The sequence below is a fragment of the Temnothorax longispinosus genome, chromosome 9 (genome assembly GCF_030848805.1).
Source record: "Temnothorax longispinosus isolate EJ_2023e chromosome 9, Tlon_JGU_v1, whole genome shotgun sequence".
Classification (NCBI taxonomy): domain Eukaryota; kingdom Metazoa; phylum Arthropoda; class Insecta; order Hymenoptera; family Formicidae; genus Temnothorax; species Temnothorax longispinosus.
In genome coordinates this window covers 7,475,738-7,499,393 of record NC_092366.1, presented here as the reverse complement: position 1 = coordinate 7,499,393, position 23,656 = coordinate 7,475,738, and the positions used below count along the sequence as shown (strand labels likewise).

Here is a 23,656-nt window from a genome sequence, read left to right as displayed (position 1 = left end):
ATATCCCATTTTTAGGGTCGATTCAGACACAGCCGTACCGTACCCGTACCGTATCCGTATCGTTAACATTAGACAAGGATAGAGACAACATTAGACAATGATGGAGACAATATGTATCCTTGTCTGATGTTTCTGTTTCGTGCACGGTACGGATACGGCACGGCTGTGTCTGCATCGACCTTTAATGTTCCTAAAATAATCTATAAATGTTCTATAAATATATTTTGCATATATAAAAAAATTATGGATTATGGGGAAATATTTATAAAACATTTGTAGATTATTCGAGAATATTTACAGAAATTTCTAAGGACATTCAAAGCGGGACATTACACGTTTTTTGCACATTTATAGATCATTTATAGAAAATTCATGAATATTCTAAAAAATATTTATAGAACATTCATGGAATATTTCATGCTATATGGGATCCCTCTACACACTTATGTATCATGAAATAACTAATTAAATCTTTTGCATTCCCTACAGTAATTATTTTACGTAGTCGTAATATATGATCGCGCTACTTACTACATAGAAAAATCGATTTAAGGGGATGCTGGAGTGACGGCCAAACTTCCTCGATGTCGATAATGTCAACATTTCTAATTTTGTTTTCTCTATATCTGTCTTTATCTAACGAAATGACATCTGTCCTTGTTCGATTGCTGCACCATCTCTCGCTACACGTAATATTACTCCGCACGCATACATACATATGAGATTTTCAGATACATTTTTCTCTTATACTAAAGCTTCTAGGCTCATTTCTGAAAGCACAACATTGTTCTTTTTTTTTGTTTCTTTTTTGTAATTCCGATGGCGCCGTATACTTATTTTATATGTATACAAAGTCTAAATTTTTATGTGCAGCAAATGTTGTCACGAGTCGACTGCAGAAATCGATAACAAAACTATAATTTTTCTATTTTTTTTTTTCGTTTTTAATGTAAAGTCGACTGCAGAGCCCTTCGTTTTTGTGCGTACTTTAATTCTGTAAAAAAAGTTTTTTCAATTCCGTAAAACTAATTCAAAGTTTTGTGAGTTCAAAAAAATGTCGGTAATTTACTGCCAGTACTGCATGCCACTACAGTATCCCCTTGACTCACGACGGTTTCGTTAATATTAACAGTACTAAAAAGGACTGAAATTACAACACAATACTAATGTGGCATAAAGGCACATAACAGAGTAATTGCGAGCAAATACCTTCATTCCTTCTATTTTTTCTGATTTTTGCGGTGTAAATCCCCGCGCGGCGTAAATATCGGGGTTACCCTAACTGTTTAAATACTTTAAATAACATAAATGACACATTTCGATAGTATAAAATAACAGATAATACTAGTAATCTACTGGCAATGAGATAAGATTATATCAGCAGGCTTTCCTGGAAGGACACGATTGAGTGGCACGGGAAAAAAAAGAAAATCAATTAAGAAATTCAGTATTCACCAATCTTTAATTTCAACAATATGAATTTCGTTTAAATTGTCGATTTCGATGAGTACAGTATTCTCGCCAGATTTGTTGGATCAGCTTTCCTATATCCTACGATAAGCTAGCTAATCTATGTCGTCGCAAAAAAAATGCAAACGACCGGTGACGTGATTGATGATTGCAGATTAATCTTCAAAAGCTGATAATAATGCCTGCCGATAAGGCAAAACTGACATCAGTTTGCGGTCTGGTCGGAAGTCGTCGTGTACCTAAATCGGTTTAAGTAATCCACGAAGAGCTGCTTAAAGCTCACAAACTGCGCAGTCACCGTGTGCTTCGGAGCATTGACACATTACACAGTTATACTTCGCTCGCTTTACATTGCGTATATCGCGTATATTACATCGCACGAGTGATTGAAGAGAAGAAAAGTGGTTTTTAATAATAAGAGGAAAATTTGCTGTAGTGCTTTCTGACGCAGGCCCTCCTCATCTTACCGGTACATAACATTTTTCTTGGATCATTCGAGTCGATTTCATCAGAAATTTGAAAGTGCAGTCTGCGCGTTAAGAAAAAAATTATTACGGTGTTTAACAGTGTTCAATAGTAGATTTTATATCTGTTTTAATATCAATTAATAGAATTGAATTTATAATATCGAATAAGTTAAATAAAAATGAAGAGAGTATACCTAATGCGATACAAGCGAAACACAGGGCGCAATCAGATGAGCGGCGATTGCCGAAAAAATCAATCTCAGCAATATGTAATATCGAGTGATCCCATTCGAGATAAATCATATGTAATCAATTGTTTTCTTTTCTAGAAAACAAAATGCGATTTTGAAGTTATTAATCGCGACATTATCGAGATATAGAATATTGCACCGATAAAAGAGAATTAAGAACACGCTGGAGAAAAATGAAGCATTAAAGAACCGCATTTTTCCATTTTAGATTATTCTGGGGAGTCGTTTTCACAGTTATGAGTCTTACAAACAGTATTACAATAATCACGTTAATGGCGGATTGAAACCAACGACCGCTTCGTACGAAATGCCCAAGGAATCGTATTACAACCCTAATAAAGGTGACATATGAGATTCTGAAGCAGTATTTTAGACATTTGACGCGATTGTATTCCGTTCAAAATTAATTAATTCAATATTCATCTTTTAAGTCACATAATTTATACCTCAGAAATTATTTATAATGTATATTCTTGTGATCTTAAAATATAACATTTTAGTAGATACATCTGTAGATAACGATATACATGCGAGCGAGGATGGTTTTGGATTTTCGGACGTATGGCAAGTGAGAAACGGCGACGATAATTACGCAGGAGTGACACACTGCGATCACAGGGGACAAACTTATTGCGAGGACGTCCCGAATTATCCTCAGGAATTTGTGAACCGGATGCTCGCCGCGAATTCCAGCCTGCTACATTACGCGTCTGAGCACTTTGTTAGTATAGACCTAAAAATTATCGTTTACTCTCGCAACTAAAGGGAGATTTTGATCCAGAATTTTCTTTTTCGTTAAATAGAAGGAGAGCGGCCTTATGCCGAAAATAGACGATCAAGAGACTTCACTTTGTCTGTCTATGGTAAAAATTATCTTTAAACTGTGATCTATTATTGCATGTAATATATATTAATGTAAAGTTCTAAAATTGTCGTTAAAAAACGACATAAAATTCCAGGAGAAATTGATTCATCCAAAAACGGCCGTAAACAAGGAGTGTGGCTGTACATCCTCCAGTCGTAGGAGCCGAAGTTCTCTCAGGGTTTATGAATCGAAGCTTGCTCGTGAGTGAAGAAAAAACACTATATATATAAATCAGAGTTTTACAGTTCTTTAATATATATATAAATAATTTTCCAGTCCTTAACATTCATATACAATACGAATAAAAAAAATTATAGAATGAGTATACAGAATATATAGATCGTAGGACGGGAGCAAGTATAAAATGTTACGAGAAATATCGCACAATATTGTTCCATTTTCAGAGAAGAGAACGCTAAGTGCGAGGTAATCGACGTACCCGGTGAGGGATACGTCGGGTTGTGCAAGCAGAAACATATTTATCGCGAGCTCACTGTCATTTCCGAAACTGGCGAGATTATCCGTGATTACTTCTGACTTCCCGCGAGCTGTTGCTGTCACGTTGAGTACAGAGCCGGTGAGGGGAGTGCGAGAGAAAGATGATTCTCAGAAGATATCTCTCCTCGGTTTATGCGAAAGACATACGTATAAGTATATTTAAAAAAATAGATACAGATTTTTAAACTTTTTTTTACTTTTATTATTCACGTGGAGATAAATAGTTGGCCACCAGGTTTCTTTAAAACGCGAGATCAAAGAAAAGATTTGCTTTCACTTGTACTAAGACCTCTGTATAAGGACGTTGTACGCCAAGTAAAATATTTTGATAATTTTGATAATATTTTGATAATCTGAAAGAATGAGAATTAAAACTGCTGGATTTATTAAAAATGTTTTTACAATTGCTAATATCACCGTGATATTATCTTACGGACCTTCATAAACGATTCGTTGGACAAAGTAACTATGTGTCCGCTAGTTATCTTGATTGGTCTCTTAGCTCGCGTAATTATCATCAAAAGGGTTTTCATTAAATCAGCAGGAATCATCGGCCAATTCGTCTCGTAAACAGCGCTCCCGATTTCAGTGCTCTATGTATATTTGAGAATAAACTATAATTTTAAAAAGAGTTTACTAAACTGGCTTCAAGTAAGTTAAACATTCCTAAAGAAGATAGCGGCTTTAAAAGTTTAAGATTTTTTAAATGACTGACCTTTAGTGTCACTTCGTTACCGAACCAGCAGTACAAATAAATCTGCATAAGCATGCAACCGAGGTACGACGAGCACCACGCGAACTCGAGACTCAGCAAGTTCTTTGTCAACATTTTGTAGATGCTGAGGCAAAGCACCGTCGAGCTTATAATGAATTACACAAAAAATATTATGGTGAACACCGCATTTATGCGTTCCGCGAATTTGCACCATTATATGATTATCCCTTTCAATTATACACTGAGAACAAAATATTTTAATCCAAGAAAATATTTATTAGGTGACTCCTAATAGAATTATTTACTTACTTTTTACACATATTTATTTAGAATTAGATATTTTTATTTAATTGAAATAAAAATATCTAATTCTAAATAAATATGTGTAAAAAATAAGTAAATATCCTATTAGGAACCACCTAATAAATATTTTTTTGGATTTTTTCTTAGTGTATATATAGATATATTCATTTCCTTTTCTTCACGCGCGAATAAGCTCTTATTCTTCACCTGTACACGAAGCGATGATGATGAACGTGTTCGCGGATCAGTCGCTGCTCTCGCGCTTTGAGATCGTTCTCCGAGGTACTGTATTTCCGGGCCTCCCGCAGCAAATCTGGCAACGTGCGAGCGCGATGGCAGAATATATCCAGTTAGGCGCAGGTCTGGATCATGAAACCGGAGATGAGTGTCTCGTGAGCGACGCTGGCGTTCGCGCAGACCATCAACCCGATGGTCTGGTGCAACATAGTCGCCCAAAAAGCGGCCGTTGACGAGATGTCGTAGGGCACGCAGTCGGACAGAAGTAAGGTCCGAGGGTTGATGAAGAACTGGAATTGCGCGACCGTGGTGAAGAAGACGGCCGACTCGTTGAGTATGGGCCTAAGCAGAATAGCTGTCTTGGCAGTGTTTTATGCCTTAATAATAAGGGCCTAAGCAGAATGGCTGTCTTGGCAGTGTTTTATGCCTTAAGTCTTTGTCTTATGTAAGGGCCTAAGCAGAATGGCTGTCTTGCCAGTGTTTTATGCCTTAAGTCTTTGTCTTATGTAACGCACAATACTGTACATAAGACAAAGAATTAAGGCATAAAACACTGCCAAGACAGCCATTCTGCTTAGGCCCTTACATAAGACAAAGACTTAAGGCATAAAACACTGCCAAAGACAGCCATTCTGCTAAGGCTCTATCTCGCAGCATATGGTGATTATCCTGAAGAAACAATGGAGAAATATTGGGAAAATCCCTAGTGGAAAAATGTCTCGGAATTTTTCGTATTATTAATCAGAATTTTTATGAAAATTTTAAAACTTTCTCAGGATTTTAAGATTTTCCCAGATTTTTTTATACAAATGAAAAATTTTTTTAAAACGCACAAAATAATAAAATCTAAAATATTTTAAAAGTATCTGAGAAATTTAACATATTTTATTCAGACTTTCTCATAAATCTAAAATATGAGAAACTTTTAGAAAATTGTTCACCAGGGATTGGAGAAGCATGAGCCGTGCGAACGTGTTGTTTAAATAAAAATTATTGGATCCTAATTATTATATAAATATTTGTATAAGTATTTAGTGATTGATTGCCGAATCTCCAATCGTTCTCTTGGATTTTTGTCTCGCTTAAAAAGATCGTTTCAAAAATAATAATATAAAATTCAAACATAGTTCTTTTAAAGTTAAATTCTTGGTTAAATTTCACGATACGCACTTCGCACTGCGATCGAAGCGTCGCTGGATATCCATTTCGCGATCATCCCTGGGTACGCAGATGTCCTTCAGCAGCATATCGGTGAGGTTGATAATCTCGATCGTTCCGACGTAGCGTCAGATTCGTCACCTTGCAGCTGACGCCGAGCACCGATAAGAACAGCGAAAATTTCTCGATGAACGTCTCGAGATCCTCGATTATGAAGCAGTCGACCAAGCCGCAAAACGTGAACGAGTAAAGTAGAAAATTTATCGCGATAGAATAAACGATGTACGCCCAATACTTGACGGATGTCAAGTCGACGGGTCGCCAGTATCCGGTGTACGTCAATAACGCGAACGACAAGGGAAGACTGTGCATCGTTCGCGGTTAAGAGTTCGAAGAAAGGTCTCGAAGATCTTAAGGTATCTCGATAAAAATATTTCTTACGAGACAATATTTCTTCTGAGAATGCTATTATATTGCACAGTTTCCATTTCTTGACATATTCATATCGTACATTTTATTATATTCTTGCTTTCTCTCTCTCACTTAGGAATTACTTTAACTTCCATGGTAGATAAATAATTCATGCAGAAATAAGTTTTCTTTTTCTAATCGTTTCATGAAACGTTACATACAATTCTACAAAGACTATCGTATGCTATTATAAGAGACATGCCACAGTTATTACGATTGTTCCGCCTTATTTAAAAATGTACGTTATAACATAAATTTACTATAATGCTCGCTATCCCGCTGTCATCGTCGCGATCGATATACTTACGCGAACCTCGGATCTCAACGTTGGAATACTTCTTAATCTATATACTTTATATATATAATAATTACTTTTCGAAACTTCAAACGATCATATTATATATTCATTAGCTTTGCATTTTTAACACAAACGCGAATTACGAAAAAAATATCAAGAGCCGCAATGATGTGACTAATATCATCAATTTAGATATTGAATTAATGATGACGTTATTATATTGTGTGCGTCGGAAGGCAGAAGACGTCTGAACATTCGCGGAATAATATAGCGACAATCCGGTTATTGCAAGAAATGTTGTCTTCGAGTATCCAATAATATACAATAAACGTAACATAAAGTATGCGCATTGCAGAGCCCGATACACATTCTCTCTTTAATTTTTTCTTTCTCTTTTGTATTAGTAAGAGAATTCACAATTTTTTTCTGAAAATCTTGCGATATTCTTTTTATATCGCAATTCTCAACATGGCGCAATTAATTCGTCGACATAATTCCTTTCTCGTCCAATCCGAAAGGACTTTCATCCTTCGTCGTAAGATAGACGGTCCCCTGCCTGAAAAAAAAAGAAAAAAGTAAGTATTTTGTAATCATACATTTCAAAAAGATTGAAAATGGGGGGAAAATGGTTAAAAAATTTCTCATACCTCATAATATTTTTAAGAATTTTCTATATTTAAAATTTGCATATCTATTTTCCTAAAAAATTATTTTAAACTTCAAATCTTATAAGTTTTTTTCGGAAATTACAGAATAAAAAATGTTAAAATATTTTAGATTTTACATAAACAAAGAATTCTAGGGACGATGTAAATTTTTTCTGCATTTTTGAAAAGTGTTCCAATTTGTATATAAAATCTGAGAAATGTTCTAAAAAGTTATAAAATCTATAGAAGTTTTAAAAAATTATATGGCAAATTTTAAGAAAATTTTTTACTAGACTATATAATTTTATAAAATAACAATCTATTCTTAAATTATTTCTTTAAAATACAGAATTTTTGTACTGACACACTGGTCGGAGTGGCATATCCCATAACGATCCGTGTATTATTATTGCATTCGCCGTAGGTAAAGTCAGATAACGAAGAACAATGCACGCCCAAGAAGGCAGATTCATCGGTCAGAGACTCGGCATAGAATCTCCAGGAACGATGGTGACTGCAGAAATCTGAAACGACAAAAATCGAGATGTGAAAAATATAATCTGCAAGTATATAAGTTTATTTGCAAGTGTTCTTAGAGAGAAAACATATATACCCTCTTCGCTGAAAAATCTGGGGCGTGGCGGACAACCGGGTTGTATGCGTGTACCACCGTTTGGGAAAAAGTCCACTGTGCCCGTAGTCTTGGAGATACCATAAAATCCAGAATCCGTGTGTATGATATCCACAAAACGAGCATCGGAAGACTAGGCTGAAGAAGATGGAAAAGAGGGCCGGCCAGATCCAGTCCTATATATACAAAAGTATCTTTAAATATGGCATTTGTATTTATGTTTTAATCGAGATTATACACAGAGAAAAAAATAGTGTTGTAGCAACAGCATTAAAGCTAATGGGAAATAATCTTTTCCTAACGCGAGCGTGAAATGGGCCGCTTTTCGCGCTTGTTTTGAGTGAGCAAAACGATCCATTTCGCAATGATGACGTGTAAGCGTTGAGAAATGGAGCCATTTCTTAACTGTGGAGAAATGAAATTGTAAAACAAGCGCGAAAAGCGGCCTGTTTCACGCTCTTGTTAGGAAAAATAGTATGAACAACTCGTGGATAAGAAGAGTGGTCGAGCCCAAATGAGTGCGACCAACTTCACACTCATTCAGAATCGACCACTTTTCCCACTAGTTGTACAATATACTATTTTAATTCAATAACAGTATTAATGAAAACAATACTTATTTTATCAAAACAAAAGCATGACGTTTAAATTAACAAGATTATTTCCAATTAGCTCTAATGCTGTTGATGCAACATCATTTTTTTCGTATATATATATATGAGGCATTCTCGCTGAAATTTTTAAGTTTTGACCCTGACCTACTCCAATAATTGAGGGGGAAAAAGAGGGGGCGAGAATTATCAAAGTATTTTAAGATCTTTCGTTATTCACAAAAGTATTTCAAGGTACTTCAGTTCTAAATATAGCAGAGATAAAATCAAGATAAAATCAATTTTAATAAAAAAAATTGTTAGACTTTCACCTGTAATTCTAGGAATCTGAAAGCTGACTTTTCTGCCGATATAACCGGAGATTTGGCTACCCATGGAGTGTGAGACAATGTGCAATTTTTCCGTATCAAAGCCCGAGTTTTTCATCTCATCGAGAGCAGTCGCGACAGCATCTGCTATACGAGGGGCACTCATCGTCACTATTAGGTACGAGTTGCTCGCTAATTTACCGTAATCCACCGCGATAACGTTGTGATCATTTCTCTTTAAGTAAGCTGAAAAAATGAAAATAATTTAAATGCTTTTCGTAATGCACATTATTTGTCGTAAAAGTATATACCTTCCACCACTGTTTGCACGCTCTTTTTTTCAAGATGTTCCGTGTAGCCGTGAATATACAACACCGTCGGCTTGCTGTTGTCTATTCGAGATGTAATCGCGCTGGCATTCTCCAGCGGGTAGTCGGCATATTCGTCCATAGTGGTCCTAAAAGAGATAAATATTTTGGATGAATACTGAAAATAGATTTATCGGAAATTAATTTTATCTTGCGCCGACGAAGATATCGTTCCAAAAAATGCAATTGATTTCTTTTATCTCAAGAATTTAATTTCAAGTGATAAAAGTGATAAAAGAAATCGAGAGTGTAAAAATAAGTACTCAATATAAATACGTAGAAAAATGCTGTCGTAGTCATCCTCGCCAGACGCTCTGCCTACGAAAAAATTGATTTGACTAACTTCTTGTGATCAAATTTCTCAGTGGTCGAATCGGTAAAGACGCCAACAAAATCCCCTGGTAGAAAAATGTCTCAGAATTTTTCATGTTATTAATTAAAATTTCTATAAAAATTTTAGGACTTTCTCAGAATGCTAAAAATTTTTTTAGATTTTTTTATACGAATTGGAATGTTCTTCTAAGTTTTTTTTAAGAAAAACTTATTTATTTTTTGACATTTTTGAAAAATGTAAATACGACATTGTAAAGAGCACAAAAAGCCATAAAACTTTTGTATAAAACATTTTTTGATATAGGTACGTTATATTTTCGAAGAAAGAGATATTCGCTAAAAATAAAAAAATCCGTTATTTTCGAGGAGTTGTTTCATCTCCTAAACGTTAAGATAAGCAGCTAAAAAAAATATGGGTCTAATATTTTTTGATGTTCTACAACATATCCAAAGTCTATCAAAATTGAGGGACAGTTCCGATTGTTCCATTGTAAGCCTCAATTCTTTGAAACTGAAAAAATATGAGACATTTTTTTCACCAAAATTTTTACAATGATTTAAAAAGAATGCTTATTAGCATCAAAATTTCAATATAAATATTATCGATTTGTATGTGGATTTACTGTTCTATAACAAAAAGCTGTGTTTTAAGACCGACAAATAACCGACGCGCAGTTTACTAAGTTGGAAAAACTATACAAAATTCGCATAAAAATGTTATTATTACTACAAAATCCAGTCCGATCAAAAATAACATCTTCTCTAATTAATTGCAACTTCTTTTTCTTGTGTCAAGCATTGTTTATATCTAAACAAGACAGAGGAAAAATAATTTGTAATAAAATATTTCTTCAATGTAATATAAGAATTTTCTTAAAATACTATTTACTTGAGATCTTTGAAATTCAGTATAAAAGAGGTATCATTGATGTGTAATAAAATAATTGCATTTTAATTCTTAATCATACATATACACACACACACACACACAACTAATGAATTTTCTTAATCATGTATTGAATTAAAAATCAATACTTACCAACTGCAATCGCGTATGTTATCACAATGGTGAAAGCAAATTGTCGAAAAGTGTGACTTATCATTGTGGCTCTGAAATTGATTCCACCAACAAAAAAGGATTTCTGGACAGACCAAACTTGAAATTTTTTTCTGCGCACAGCATCAATATATAAGCCACGTTGCTAATTTATACACTGTTAAATTTATGAGACATTCCGTTATCTAATATCGCCCTGTTTGCCTTACTGCGTATAAAGACTGTGTATAAAGAACACACACGTGTCAAACGTCGGATAATCTTCTATCTGGCAGAAAGTTGATTATGCCGAATACGAGCATAATAAAGAAATTACGAACATCGAAAAAATGGAAAAAAATGATTATTAATTGATTATTATTGAATGATAAGCGAATATGCACAATTATTCTCACAAAATTAATTAAATATATTTGAAAAAATTTTCATATTATTTAAACACATTTTTAGTAAATTCCTAAAATAAGTAATTCTGAAATAATAATTCTAAAATAAATGTAAATTTAAACAACTTTTGGTAATTATTTACAAAAAGACCCCACCTGCCAATGACTTTGGCCTTGACATATGTTGTCAAGGTCACCCTCCTGAGTGACCTTCAGAAGTTTTTAGCCGGCGGTCGTTATTCGTTAAAAAGTTATTAACAAAAAAAGTTTCGAAAATATAGCAGCTATTTTGAGTATTGGAAGGCATAAATAACTAATATATATGTCGAAATAGTTCACGCATACACTTTTCACGCAAACCGAGGTTCACGCACACCCCCCCCCTGCTTTCGGGGGAGGTGCGGTAGCCCCGAAATAGTTCACGCATACACTTTCCACGCGAACCGAGGTTCACGCACACCCCCCCCCCTGCTTTCGGGGGAGGTGCGGTAGCCCCGAAATAGTTCACGCATACACTTTTCACGCGAACCGAGGTTCACGCACACCCCCCCCCCTGCTTTCGGGGCTACCGCACCTCCCCCGAAAGCAGGGGGGGGGTGTGCGTGAACCTCGGTTCGCGTGGAAAGTGTATGCGTGAACTTTTCATGCGTGGAAAGTTAATATGCGAGATGCCACATAGGTTAGTTGACGCGCTTTAAAAGTATTTAAGTGTTTAAAGCGCGTCAACTAACCTATATATGCACTTATATATACTATATTTTCCAAACTTTTTTTGTTAATAACTTTTTAACGAATAGCGAGCGATGGCTAAAACCTTCTGAAGGTCACTCGGGGTCATGACCTTGACAACATATATCAAGGTCATTGAAATCGGTGAGGTCGCCAAACTTTTTTTGTTAATAACTTTTTAACGAATAACGACCGCCGGCTAAAAACTTCTGAAGGTCACTCAGGAGGGTGACCTTGACAACATATGTCAAGGTCAAGGTCATTGGCAGGTGGGGTCTTTTTGTAAATAATTACCCAACTTTTTAATACTTAATTGTTTATAGGCCTAGTTTTACACCGACCGTTTAGTACGCGTACCATCAAGTACTATATTCGTATCAAATCCGTATCTCGGGTTATACCGATGTAAACCGAGATTTGATACGAATATAGTACTTGGTAGTTGGTACGCGCTAGACCATACTTTCGAAATACCTGCTAATTTTGCGAATTCACTATTTCCACTAAAATGCACAGCAGCTGTGGCTCGCATAATGTACATACATATAATTTAATGATAATATTTCATGGTCAATTGTCACTTTTATCACTCGGAAATGTGTCACAATATATAGCAGATATGTGTATATAAAATTATATAATTCCGTTGATTAAAACACATGCAGTATGTTTAATCTTTATATATTTTTTAAAGATGCAAAATCATTGGTAACATATTTCATAGGAAATATGTCATTACAAAATATTTTGCAGAAAATATGTTAATGCTTTTTTTACGTTCTTTTTCACAACATATATTTACATAATTAAAATAATAACTTTATATTATTTTGAACAAGAAATAAATTATGGTTTATATTACAGGTTTTGTGTATTGGTCAACAGTATATTGCCATCTCTAATAATTGTCGTATCTAAGAAATTTATTAAATTGCTTTTTTCGGTTGCATATGTAAATTTCACAATCGAGGATGATAATTATTAAAGACATTTAGTATGTTATAATTTTTTATTTGGAAATTATTGCAAAAATGTTATCGACGTATTTATAAAAAATGGGAATCACAAAAATCTCATGATTTTAGGTAGCATGTCTCAAGGACATCCATTACAATATCTGCAAGGATAGGTGAGAGAGAAGACCCCATGGGGCTGCCAGAGAAATCTGTCCATTAACATAAAAGTTTAGAAGATAAAACCAAGTCGATAGCGTATAAAAATTGTGTTAAGTTCTGTCACACGGAAGATATGTGGTTTTCCACCCCTTCTTTCCTTTTAAAATTAATTCTTCGGGGATGTTTGTGAATAGTGCTATAACATCAAGTGAGATAAGTAATTTATCAGCACTAATTTTCGTATTACTAATTTTAGTCACAAAGGAGAGTAGGCCTATTCTGTAACGCTTAACGACAGTTTCGTTATCGTTATATTTGCGTTGCGCAGATATTATATATGATAAAAAAAAGCTGCGCAACGACAATATAACGATAACGAAACTGTCTTTAAAAGTTACAGAATCAGTTATCTTTAATGTATAACTTGGGTTTCGGAATAGTGTCATGTAGGATGTTGTGAAGGAAACTGGCTATATGTTGTGAAGAGGACTACCCACCGCGGAAACAATGATTCGCAACGGAAAACCGTTTTTATGAATCTTAATATGTCTTATACAAAACTAATCCTAGTTATGGGATTGCGCCAAAAAGTCAAGAAACTAAAATATTAAACATTAATTAGTGGAAGTAGTAGAAGAGAAATAACTAATAAATAATATATAAATTAGAGAACTTACAGGTTTTATGCGTCATATACAGCAAAACGTAACAATGTAAAAGATGAGTGTAGAAAACATGTCAGTATATCACTCGCAGGTTGGCTTGCTAACTTCTAAATCAATTTTTGTTTATCCCCACACAGCACACTTTACCTGAGGGACGTCCTACAGATAAAGTGGGATATCTCAATAACCGGTGGATATCCAGCGGATGCACAAATGTCCCTCAAAATATCCTGTGCTGTGTGGGTCACAACTATAATTCGACCATCTACCGGGCCTACCGGCGAATATAGATTTACAATGAGGTTGTTCTGCAAAACATCTTAATTATAAAGACTGTTATTTTCGTTCTATTATCAGTCTCTATAATTAAAATGTTCCGCAGAACAGCCACATTGTAAATCTATAACTTAATTTACACTTGATAAGCCCACAAACCATGGTCAAAACGTTGTGTATTTGAATATTATATATTAATAAATAGCCAGTTGGGTCGAATTAAACCATCTGCTTTAGTCTTCGATAAAAATAGTAGATTTCTATATTTAATTTTATATCTAATCTATGTTTACTATATCTAAATTGCTCATAAAGTAATGAGTGCGACATCATGTCACACGATGTCTCATAATTCTGTCAGGTGCTCACTTAATCGCACTATGTTAATTTATATACCGGTAGATTTATGGAAATGTCACGAATTACCGGTGGAAATAATTATGTGTATCTCCTTAACGTGCAAGGAAGTAAATCAGAGGAGAAACGGTCGACCGGAAAAGGCTAAATTTTAGTCACCTCGCTGTGACGGCGAGTGATAAATGAACTGGTCACACACAAGTACTGTTCGAATTATTCCAATTTATTTTCGTATAATTAACGATAACCGATTTTGATAAATATTTAATTTTCTTTTGTAAATAAGTTAATAAATAATCAGCTTAATTATAAACATATAAGAAATAGGAAATTACTTCCGTATTTCTCTCTCTCTCTCTCTCTCTCTTTCTGCCGATTCCTTTCGTTGCTTAATCAGTGTAGCCTTTATTTTTCGCTTATTGTCTAAGGCCGGTTCTACAATCAGTCGTATGTCGAAGTCGGATGTCGGAACGCAGCCGATGGTCCAATAAGAGAATTTCTTTTTTGAAAACGAATTTTCCTCATTGGACCATCAGTTACGTTCAGACATCCGACTCCGACATACGACTGATTTTAGAACCGGCTTAACGGTTGTCAAGTAAAATATCTATTCAACTCAGTATCTTGCAATGTAAAAAAGTGGAAGTGTATGTTTGCTTAAAATTAATTAGAACAAGTGTACAAATATGGATCCTTAAATGCTGAACACTCGAGATCCGTACAGTTTCATATCTTTGAAAATCTGTTAAAAACAAATTTTGTGAAGTGCCTACTACAAAATTAAATCAACAGTTTTACACAATTTTTCACATAAATACTGAATGTCCGATAAATCACAAAGCAACCGACGAAAAAGTGTTATGTAAAAGAAATCGATAAAAACTATCCAGATAGCTAAATCTGTCGAAAATAAATTTTGTAAAGTACAAATTTTATTGGCAGAATACAGAATGATAGATTGACTCCAGAAATCAAGCAAAACCTATCATATTGTCGCCATTTAAATGATCATCTGTTTAAATGGTTACAAACTGATAAATTTTGTTTGGTTTCTACTAAAAATCTACTGTCAGATTATGTCAATAGAATACGAGCCTAGGCTGTGACATAATCCGGCAGATTGACATCAACTGCGTAACGCAGTTAATGTCAATCCGCCGGAATACTTCGCTCAAATCTGCTAACAAACTAGTGGCATACTCCCAGGTAGCCAAACCAACGCAGACAGATTCTCAGCAGAGCTCAGAGCCTGCAGTAAATTTTTTATATCAGAAAGGCAACAAATTTCACACAGAAGCTGCTCCTATTAGACGATGATCAAACTGTTTTCAGAAATGCGACAGAACTTGCTGACAGGCAATATAAGCAGATTGACAGCAGAAATTGTAGAAATCATCCAATCTGCTCATATTGCCTCTCAGTATAGGCTCTATCTGCATGGTTTCTGCTGCTAATCTGCTGTCTAATTATGTTAGCAGACTCTGCTGGCAGAACATGAGTTCTGAATGCAGTTGATGTCAGTTTGCTGACATGTTTTTTAATCTGTTACCAATCTGCCAACATACTGCTACGATTTTGCTTACTGGAGCTGTTACCACTGTGCTTAATGAGTACAGAGTGACTTGTTTATCGGTTGTATAATCTTCGAGAAGTAAAGAGAATCTATATCCTGCATATTTTATTCCTTTCTCTATTTTTTTTTTCCCCATTAGTTACATCAGATTCCCTGTGGCATCTCCCTTCATTGTTCGGCAATAATCAAACCAAAATATCTAATCTACTCCAAATTATCAACGTGCAATTTCCGGTGGAGCAAGTGAATGGAAATTACCTTCAGCACCGGCGTCAAGTATTCAGCGACGCCCAGCGCAGTGCCCTTCACGGAATTTATTACTCTTTGCATTGTTGATGATTCGTTCGCGGCGATATCGGAGAGAGAAAGAAAGCTACACACACACACACACGCACACAGACAGGCAGACTGACAGACTGTATCTGTCAGGCTATGCAAGAGAGAAACAGAGAGAAAGAAAGAAAAACAGCAATGTTGCTCAGCGGAGTCTCATCCCAGTCTACGATGAAAGAGCTTTTCCTTCCTGCGTCGCGATGCCCGCTCGTCGTTCGCTCTTTCCCGGCTCGCCGGATCGATTCGCGTTCGAACGAAGTGGCACGCAATAAATCTCGTCCGACAGGTGACCACGGCAGAAAACATATTTTTAAAAAAATGAACAATTCCTCTTTCTTGAATGATTATAAATCGTTCGCATGGACAAAAATAAAGTTGCATCGGCCGGGAATCGAACCCGGGCCGCCCGCGTGGCAGGCGAGCATTCTACCACTGAACCACCGATGCTCATGCTTGACTCTCATAGCCTTTAGTATTTTCACATTAATACCAATTTCTCGTTTTCTAAACGACCGCTTTCAACAATTTATCATATCTAAAAACGGTAATTTAAAAGATAGAAAACCGATTATAATATTTTAAACCTTTTATTGTTGACAAAGTTAACAAAATTATATTTACCGACGGTTATCTTATTGAAATAAATTATGGAAACAATTTCAAACGAGGAATTTTTATTAAACAGATTATCCACGTTTGTTTATTAATAATTAGCCTCTACCAAAGTTAATGATTCAAGTCCCAATACTGTTCGCCGTACTCTCCATTTTTGTTACCCCATTTCACCTAAAATGTAACAAACTATAAATAAACTAGATTTTTTGCCCGCGCTTCGCGCGGGCTCAAAATCTATTCCCCTCTCCCCAAACTTACTCATTAATTAGGAGCACCAATAGAACTTCATAAAACCCAATTTTCAATTCCATAGTAGCCATCTCCATAAAATTAGTAATTTTTTGGTACTAATTTCATCAAAATCATCAACAAAAAATTAGAAAAATGTTGGCACCGGTTTCAAGAAAATCGATCCATTAATAAAAAATTAAACTTATCCTCCAAAAATTTAAAAAATTTTGGCACTGGTTTAAAAAAAATCGATCAATTAATACTTATTATTTCTCAACAAAAAATTATCCATAAAAATTATTCATTAAAAAAATTATCCATAAAAAAATTCAGCTTGATATCTCAAAGTTTGCGGAAATTGAAGCAATCACGTATATTTTTTTTTTTAACAGAAATCGTAAACCATCTTTACTATTAGCAATTTTTCTAATTCTATTACATTCTTTAGTTCTTTCTACCCCTATCTATATATATAAGTACCTACCTGACGTCTGTACGTATGTCTGTCTGTCTGACCACGAATTACTTGTTATTTTCCGAGAAATTGGAAAAATTTCGTAGCCGGTTTCCAAAAACCGGTCTTAATCGCTCACGACAGTCACGAATTGAAGTGACTGGTTAATTCCCGAAAAATTTGAAAAATTTCTGATACCGGTTTCCAAAAAGATCGGTAACAAAAAATTATACATTTTATAGCACTCTCCGGAAAATTCTACCCCTGTTTCATATATAACTCTTTGAAATTCGGTCAATTATTTCCCGAAAAATTAGAAAAACCGGTTTCCAGAAAATCGGTAACAAATCCTACATACAACATATTTCATTTAAAACTAATCGACCTATGAACAATTTAATTCCCGAAAATTATAAAAAAAGATTTATTTTTTTTTTTTGCCTTTGCAGCTTTCTCCATTTCATAATTTAGTGCTGCTCTTAGCAATAGATCATCCTGACCGTCTTCTAATGTACATTTTTTAAAAAATCACGTATATTTTTTTAAACAAATATCGGAAACGTTTCAAGAAAATCAGTACATTAATGAAAAATTAAACTTGCGGTTTCAAAACAATTAGCATATACAATTCTTTGAGATTCAGTCAATTAATTTCCGAAAAATTGGAAAATTTTCTGATACCGATTTCTCCAAAGATCGGTAACAAAAAATTATACACTTTATGGCAATTCCCGGGAAATTTTACCTCTACTTCATATAATTCTTTAAGATTCGGTCAATTAATTTCCGAAAAATTGGAAAAATTTTGTAATCGGCTTCCAAAAAGATCGGTAACGAAAAATTATACACTTTATAGCACTCCCCGGAAAATTCTACCCCTGTTTTATATATAATTCTTTTAAATTCGGTCAATTATTTCCCGAAAAATTAGAGAAATAAAAAAAATCGGTTTCCAGAAAATCGTTAGCAAAAAATTGGCCGCGACATTTTCATCCCCGGGAAATTCTACCCCTGTTTCATATACTTTTGGTAAAAATTCGGTCCACTAACGAATGAGTAGTTCGCGTACAGACAGACAGACAGACGTGACTTATATATATAGATTATATTTAAATAGATATGTTAATAAATCGATCAATATTCAAGATGTTACTTTGATTAACGAAAGAGTGTTCTAAGACGTTCTAAGATGTAAAATATAGAATAACGTTTACGTGTAAAATATGATATTATTATAATGCTAGGTCTACAATGCGAGTCGTAAAGTCGTATTCTTATATACTTATATGTATAATCGTTAAATTCAAAAGGTGTGATTACCTTGCCGCTATAACAATTATTGTCAAAATCTTTTCGTTCGAATCTTTGTTCCCATTCAGTAGGATTCTCACAGACATGACCAAATTCAACTTTAAGAGGTGCCAGATGTTCCGAAAATATGTCTCTACATCACATAAGATGAACGTCATCGAAAGTACATTTATCATTTTTTGTCATTTTGAGAATAAATATTATTATATTAAACTTTATATTATTATATTAAACTTACTTTAAACAATCTACAATTCATGTTAGAATTTAGGATTCTATTTAAACTGTTGGGCGGATCAAACGAAAAACATTTAAAAGTACACGACATATAAAGTTATAAATAGAATTATATCCTAAAATCTGAGAGCCAGGTATAAATCGTTTAAAGAGGTCTTTACTCACTGGAAGTATTGCCCCATCGACAAAATATCCTCTGTTCTTTCCTGTCTTGAGATTTCTTCTTTATTCGCAATTTGTAAATTTAATTGTAATTAAATATAAAACAAATTAATATATATACAATATAATATTATAATATGACGCACAATATAGAATCACGATTCACTCGTGACACGATACTTACCTGTTAAAGCCATTTCTGTAAGTTTTTCCAGTAAATTAGCCGTGACAGAATTTACGACAAGTATTAACGTTGCGATTTGTGCCAAAAGTAAATTGTAATTATATTTCGTTTGCATTGTTAAATCTAGTATATTACTTTGAAACTTGCAATGTGAGAAAGTAAGCAACCCGTTGACGTCTCGTTGAATGAATCCCAAGTACTGAACGCGTATTGAATAGGAGAAATTATGGTCTCTACGCCTTACGACTTTTTTTCGGATGGTACGCTCTATTTAGTAAAATAGTGAAAGTATATTAGCGTAATGCATCATTGTAGAATCTATTTTAAAATGTAAAATATCTTTTACGAACAGTATATACTATAATAAACAGGACAGTTGCAAAATTATTTCAAAAATTATAATTCTCTATTTTGCATAGCATTTTATTTCTCTCTGTAAATTACAATTAATGAAGCAAACACTTAATCAAGATTAAGGAATAGCATTTGAATTATTCGATTATTTATCGTATGACAGAAGATTACTATGTTTTGCACACTTGATCAGGGATTGAATTAACTTGACAAATCCAGTATCCTTTGGTTTCTCCAGACCGCGGAGCACACGGTTCTTCATCACAGCGACAAACTCCCGATTGCTAAGTTGTCCGTCCACTGTGAAACAAGTGAAATAAGATCCGCGATAAATAATTTAACCATTTAAAATATATTTTGTATATTTTGTATATTTAATACACATTGATGCCATCATGCTATGAATATTTGCAAGAGAATAAAATTTCTTTCTTTTCTTCCACTTTAACGCAAATAATATTTCTATTGATAAAAATTAACTCACTGTTCTCGTCGAAAATTGTGTATACCACTTGAATAATATGGTCACTCAGATCAACGTGTGCTACAGTTTTTGCTACATGTTTTAATGTCGCTGCAATATTATAAAAAATTATAATAAAATAGGAATAAAAAAAATATATCAATAAAGATGCAGTTGGCTTGATATTTTAAATTATTACTTTTTACAATCGATGAATCATAATTATTCTAAATTATTTTATTATTTAAGTTTTAGTTGGAACATTTGTAACTGGAGTTACAATTATTTTATATACCTTGATCGATAGATGCACCAGCTATATGGTAGAATGTGAGAGCTGTATCAACGTCGTTAATATTATTTAAAAAGTGGAAAAACTTGAGGTATTCCTCTTTGCTGATTCCTTTCGGATCTTCTTTAAAGCTGTACATAATTGACGTTTAACTATAAAATAATTAGTGAAATCTTATAAAAATTAAACATTTTCACACTCACGTCTTCTTCACCCTCTTCAACATTTTTGCTTTTTTTTTCGCTGGATATCCAGCATAAGCCAACAATAATTCTGTAAAATCTGTCTCAGTGATATTGCCATGTTCGTCCGGATTTCGTCGTTCAAACTAAACAGAAATAGACAAATGTACAATAACCAAATATTGAAGAATATTAAATTGGTGGATGTACATTAATAGCGAATCCAAATTTGTGGGATTGATTATTATACCTCAAGACTCAGAATTTCTCGTTGTAGCTGCTGCTGGAAGTCCAAGAATTTTTCGATCGTTAGCTTCTGATTCATTTGTGGTCCAAAGAAGTATGTTGTTAGCGCAGAATTTACTCCCTAAAATCCCAATAAAAGTTAAGATTTTGACTATTCAATGAAGTCTGATCGTTTCCATACACTTATACATTCAAATTAACGAGTGTTTAATATATTATTGTTCACAATGATAAATATTAATGATAAAACACCTTAAAGGTGCTTCCCGTGGTTGCATGATCGCGATGTCGAGTACCTATACTAGTTTGTTGCCGTATCAATGTAGCTACTTTCCCAAATTCTTCGGAATCGACATCGCCATCTCCGTTGAAGTCAAACATTCTGAAGGCGATTTCAAAATGACGTCTAGAAGCTATAAAACAGATTTAGATTGAAACTTGGTAACTTTGTATCATATTGGAACTCTGAGAAGTTCAGTTGATATCTATTTAAATAAAAGTATTCTAGACAGATTTTTCAATAAATTTCTTGTTACAAAAATATCTTCCTATTACACAATTAAAGATTGACGAAATAACAAGGAGCTCACTTGATAATACGGTCAGCAGAAAGATGTAATCGGAGAAAGTAATAAGACCTGCACTGCCCAGTTTGTAGAAGATGCTATCTTCGTCTAATTCTAATTCTAATTTGGTGTGAATATTCTAAACAAGGAAGAAAGCATTTCTATAGAAATACCTTGTGCTTAGTATTTTGTTATTTAATTTCAATTTTGTTATTTAATGTACCTTTGGATCATAACGCTTATACTGGTCCAGTCCAAGACCTGAAAGTTAATGATACAATCCTTACTATCGCAGTCATTTTTTATAATAGTGTAAAATGTCTACAACGAAATGTAAACTCCATAATACGATCAAGAAAAAATTATAATTTGAATACGTTAGTTGATTTGCACATGTAGAGAAGCTGCCACAAGAAATCAGCAAGCACCTCACAATCGATTCAAAATATTGTATTGAGCGATATTTAATTCAAAAATGAGGAAAGGCGCACAGGATGATGTAGGATTACCGTCGGGCTGTTTCACGCCGGGTGTCATTGATCTTAAAAAGTCATCCGGTGTCATAAATACTTCGTGTATGTCGTTGCTTGTGACCTGGAGGGTTGCAAAGTAACGGAACACTTTGTCTGGCGTCGAATAATGCCTCATACGGTTTTCATATTCTATTATCTGCGCATACATATAGTTAATCGCGACACAGTTAGTTGCGAGTTTTAAAGGGGTGCAAATTACAGACTCTTAACTGTAGAAAATTAATACCTGTGCGATAATGTTATGTATGTTCGACTTTGACAAGTGTTTACTTGGTATTAGATGAGAAATTAGTATATGCAATAATATTTTAATTAGCAGAGCGAAGCAGGTAAGTTGTGATTAATAGGATTTAATGTAGACTGTGAACAAAATGGAATGTGGACATTCCATAATCATATTTCGATACCAATATAATAAAAATTTTCAGGAAACCCTACCATGTGGCTGTTGCATGTCTGGGGTGATAGCTCGAAGAAAATCATCAGGTATCATATAGACTTCAGTACCTTTTAAACTAGTTACGCTCACAGTCGCGAAGTAACGAAAAATTTTGCTTGGTGTCGAATACGCTCTAATCCTGTTCTCGTACTCTATTATCTGTAAAAACACTTCAGCCTGCATCGTTCTGCTGCATAGATACATGCTGATGCAAATAAGGAATCAAGTCGCAAAATCTATAGTATGTTGTTCTATCTAACGATGCAGGAATAATGGAGAAATATTATTGTTACATATGCATCTCTTTCTTATTTTATTATGCGATTAATCCTAGCTTTGGGATGTTGATTAAAATAATTATGATAATTGAAAGAATGATTCTAACGTGCACGTATGTCATTATGGATAGTGCAAGTTTTCAATAAACCTTTCTATCACGAAATCCAATCTTCTGTTTTCTGTTCTTCTTCTTTTTTTGTAAATCCTGTTCTATATTTGCCATGCTTTCATCGTTCTGAGTCTCTTCTGCTACGATGCTGGCAGCATCTACTTTAGGTACTATATTAAGCAGACTGAAATAAAATAATACATTGGTATACCAAGTAAAATTTAATGTTTTCAGCATTTAATTATAATTAATATTATTGACTTACCGCTGCCAATCCAAACAGTTTATAACCATACCAGCACCAAAAATTACAAGTGGGATAATAGTGGAAAGGCGAGTTTTTTTTCTAGTGTGACCAAAATTTCTGAAATTACGAATCTGATTGTATTCGTACGCATTTTTCCTGTAATTTTTCTGTAATTGTACAAAATAGAGGGTATCAATGGTTAAAAACTTCCGTCGCAGATACTGTTGGAATACGCATGTGCCTCTGCTGAGCAGCATTGTCACAGCTGTAACTCTGAAAAAAATAGAAGTTATATTAATCATTACATTAACTTAAAGATTTATACAGAATTTAGCTGTATTAAGAGCAGTCGGATAAATTGAAGGTGTAAAACTGTAAAAAATGTATACTATTTAGGTTTATTTTCATATAATTAATTACTAATATTATTTTAGGTGACTTGTAATCAGCATTAATAAATGTATACATGAGTCCTTACCTAATGCGTATTTACTTTATTGAATGAGTTCCTCACATACGTGTGTCTAAAAATTCTTACAACGAGAACGAAAAACAGAAAAACACCTCCAACCAACAGCTCTAACCTCTAACCTCTACCTGCAGAAAACAGCAGAAAATTCGGAGTTCGGA

General features: G+C 34.1%; 3 protein-coding genes, 1 long non-coding RNA gene, 1 other non-coding gene and 2 pseudogenes across 9 annotated transcripts in view; 2 read left to right on the top strand and 5 right to left on the bottom strand.

The window, feature by feature from the left end:
• Positions 1-6,336, bottom strand: part of LOC139819194 (odorant receptor 2a-like) — an 8,530-nt pseudogene extending 2,194 nt beyond the window's left edge.
• LOC139818759 (uncharacterized) lies at positions 1,698-3,990 on the top strand. 2 transcript variants are annotated; one of them, XM_071787646.1, is made up of 6 exons: positions 1,698-1,939; positions 2,397-2,529; positions 2,692-2,909; positions 2,992-3,051; positions 3,148-3,253; positions 3,458-3,990. In XM_071787646.1, exons 2-6 carry the CDS (start codon positions 2,496-2,498, stop codon positions 3,481-3,483), a joined length of 444 nt encoding a protein of 147 aa, XP_071643747.1. In that variant the 5' UTR covers positions 1,698-1,939; positions 2,397-2,495; the 3' UTR covers positions 3,484-3,990. The 2 variants fall into 2 exon arrangements, with proteins under 2 accessions (XP_071643747.1, XP_071643745.1); XM_071787644.1 differs by having other exon boundaries at positions 2,689-2,909.
• Positions 6,337-7,156: 820 nt separating the features above from the next.
• LOC139818897 (phospholipase A1 member A-like) lies at positions 7,157-10,798 on the bottom strand (annotated as a pseudogene).
• Positions 8,138-13,103, top strand: LOC139818898 (uncharacterized). Its single transcript, XR_011733555.1, has 3 exons — positions 8,138-8,201; positions 8,946-9,108; positions 12,889-13,103. It is a non-coding gene; the product is annotated as an uncharacterized lncRNA (long non-coding RNA).
• Positions 13,104-16,498: 3,395 nt separating this feature from the next.
• Positions 16,499-16,569, bottom strand: Trnag-gcc (transfer RNA glycine (anticodon GCC)). The gene has a single exon. It is a non-coding gene; the product is annotated as a tRNA-Gly (tRNA).
• Positions 16,570-16,810: 241 nt separating this feature from the next.
• On the bottom strand, positions 16,811-19,600 carry LOC139819049 (uncharacterized). Of its 2 annotated transcripts, XM_071788196.1 has the most exons (4): positions 19,317-19,600; positions 19,136-19,214; positions 18,743-18,866; positions 16,849-16,908 (listed from the first exon to the last, which is right to left on the bottom strand). In XM_071788196.1, the coding sequence occupies exons 1-4, from the start codon at positions 19,429-19,431 to the stop codon at positions 16,849-16,851; spliced, it is 378 nt and encodes a 125-aa protein (XP_071644297.1). In that variant the 5' UTR covers positions 19,432-19,600. The 2 variants fall into 2 exon arrangements, 1 of the variants encoding a protein (XP_071644297.1); XR_011733582.1 differs by lacking the exon at positions 19,317-19,600 and adding an exon at positions 16,996-17,201 and having other exon boundaries at positions 16,811-16,908; positions 18,743-19,285.
• A 118-nt stretch (positions 19,601-19,718) lies between these two features.
• Micu1 (Mitochondrial calcium uptake 1) overlaps positions 19,719-23,656 on the bottom strand; it is a 4,498-nt gene continuing 560 nt past the window's right edge. Inside the window, exons 2-13 of one of the 3 annotated variants that reach the window (XM_071788173.1) lie at positions 23,624-23,656; positions 23,045-23,299; positions 22,819-22,963; positions 22,391-22,550; positions 21,643-21,680; positions 21,444-21,558; positions 21,106-21,266; positions 20,858-20,974; positions 20,629-20,753; positions 20,429-20,556; positions 20,155-20,244; positions 19,719-19,970 (exon numbers count right to left, since the gene is read on the bottom strand). In XM_071788173.1, coding sequence (XP_071644274.1) covers positions 19,816-19,970; positions 20,155-20,244; positions 20,429-20,556; positions 20,629-20,753; positions 20,858-20,974; positions 21,106-21,266; positions 21,444-21,558; positions 21,643-21,680; positions 22,391-22,550; positions 22,819-22,963; positions 23,045-23,299; positions 23,624-23,656 — 1,522 coding nt within the window. In that variant the 3' untranslated portion in view covers positions 19,719-19,815. Of the gene's footprint in view, positions 19,971-20,154; positions 20,245-20,428; positions 20,557-20,628; positions 20,754-20,857; positions 20,975-21,105; positions 21,267-21,443; positions 21,559-21,642; positions 21,681-21,928; positions 22,089-22,390; positions 22,551-22,818; positions 22,964-23,044; positions 23,300-23,504 lie in introns of all 3 variants that reach the window. The other 2 variants (XM_071788172.1, XM_071788174.1) reach the window with 2 other exon arrangements.

Coding starts and splice junctions, on each gene's coding strand:
- LOC139818759 (XM_071787644.1), top strand. CDS start 2,496: ATGCCCAAGGAATCGTATTACAACCCTAATAAAG. Junction 2,530..2,688: donor GTATTACAACCCTAATAAAG/GTGACATATGAG, acceptor ATAACATTTTAG/TAGATACATCTGTAGATAAC. Junction 3,254..3,457: donor TTATGAATCGAAGCTTGCTC/GTGAGTGAAGAA, acceptor TTCCATTTTCAG/AGAAGAGAACGCTAAGTGCG.
- LOC139819049 (XM_071788196.1), bottom strand. CDS start 19,431: ATGCAAACGAAATATAATTACAATTTACTTTTGGCACAAATCGCAACG. Junction 19,215..19,316: donor TACAGAAATGGCTTTAACAG/GTAAGTATCGTG, acceptor AATTACAATTAA/ATTTACAAATTGCGAATAAA. Junction 18,867..19,135: donor TCGATGGGGCAATACTTCCA/GTGAGTAAAGAC, acceptor TATGTGATGTAG/AGACATATTTTCGGAACATC.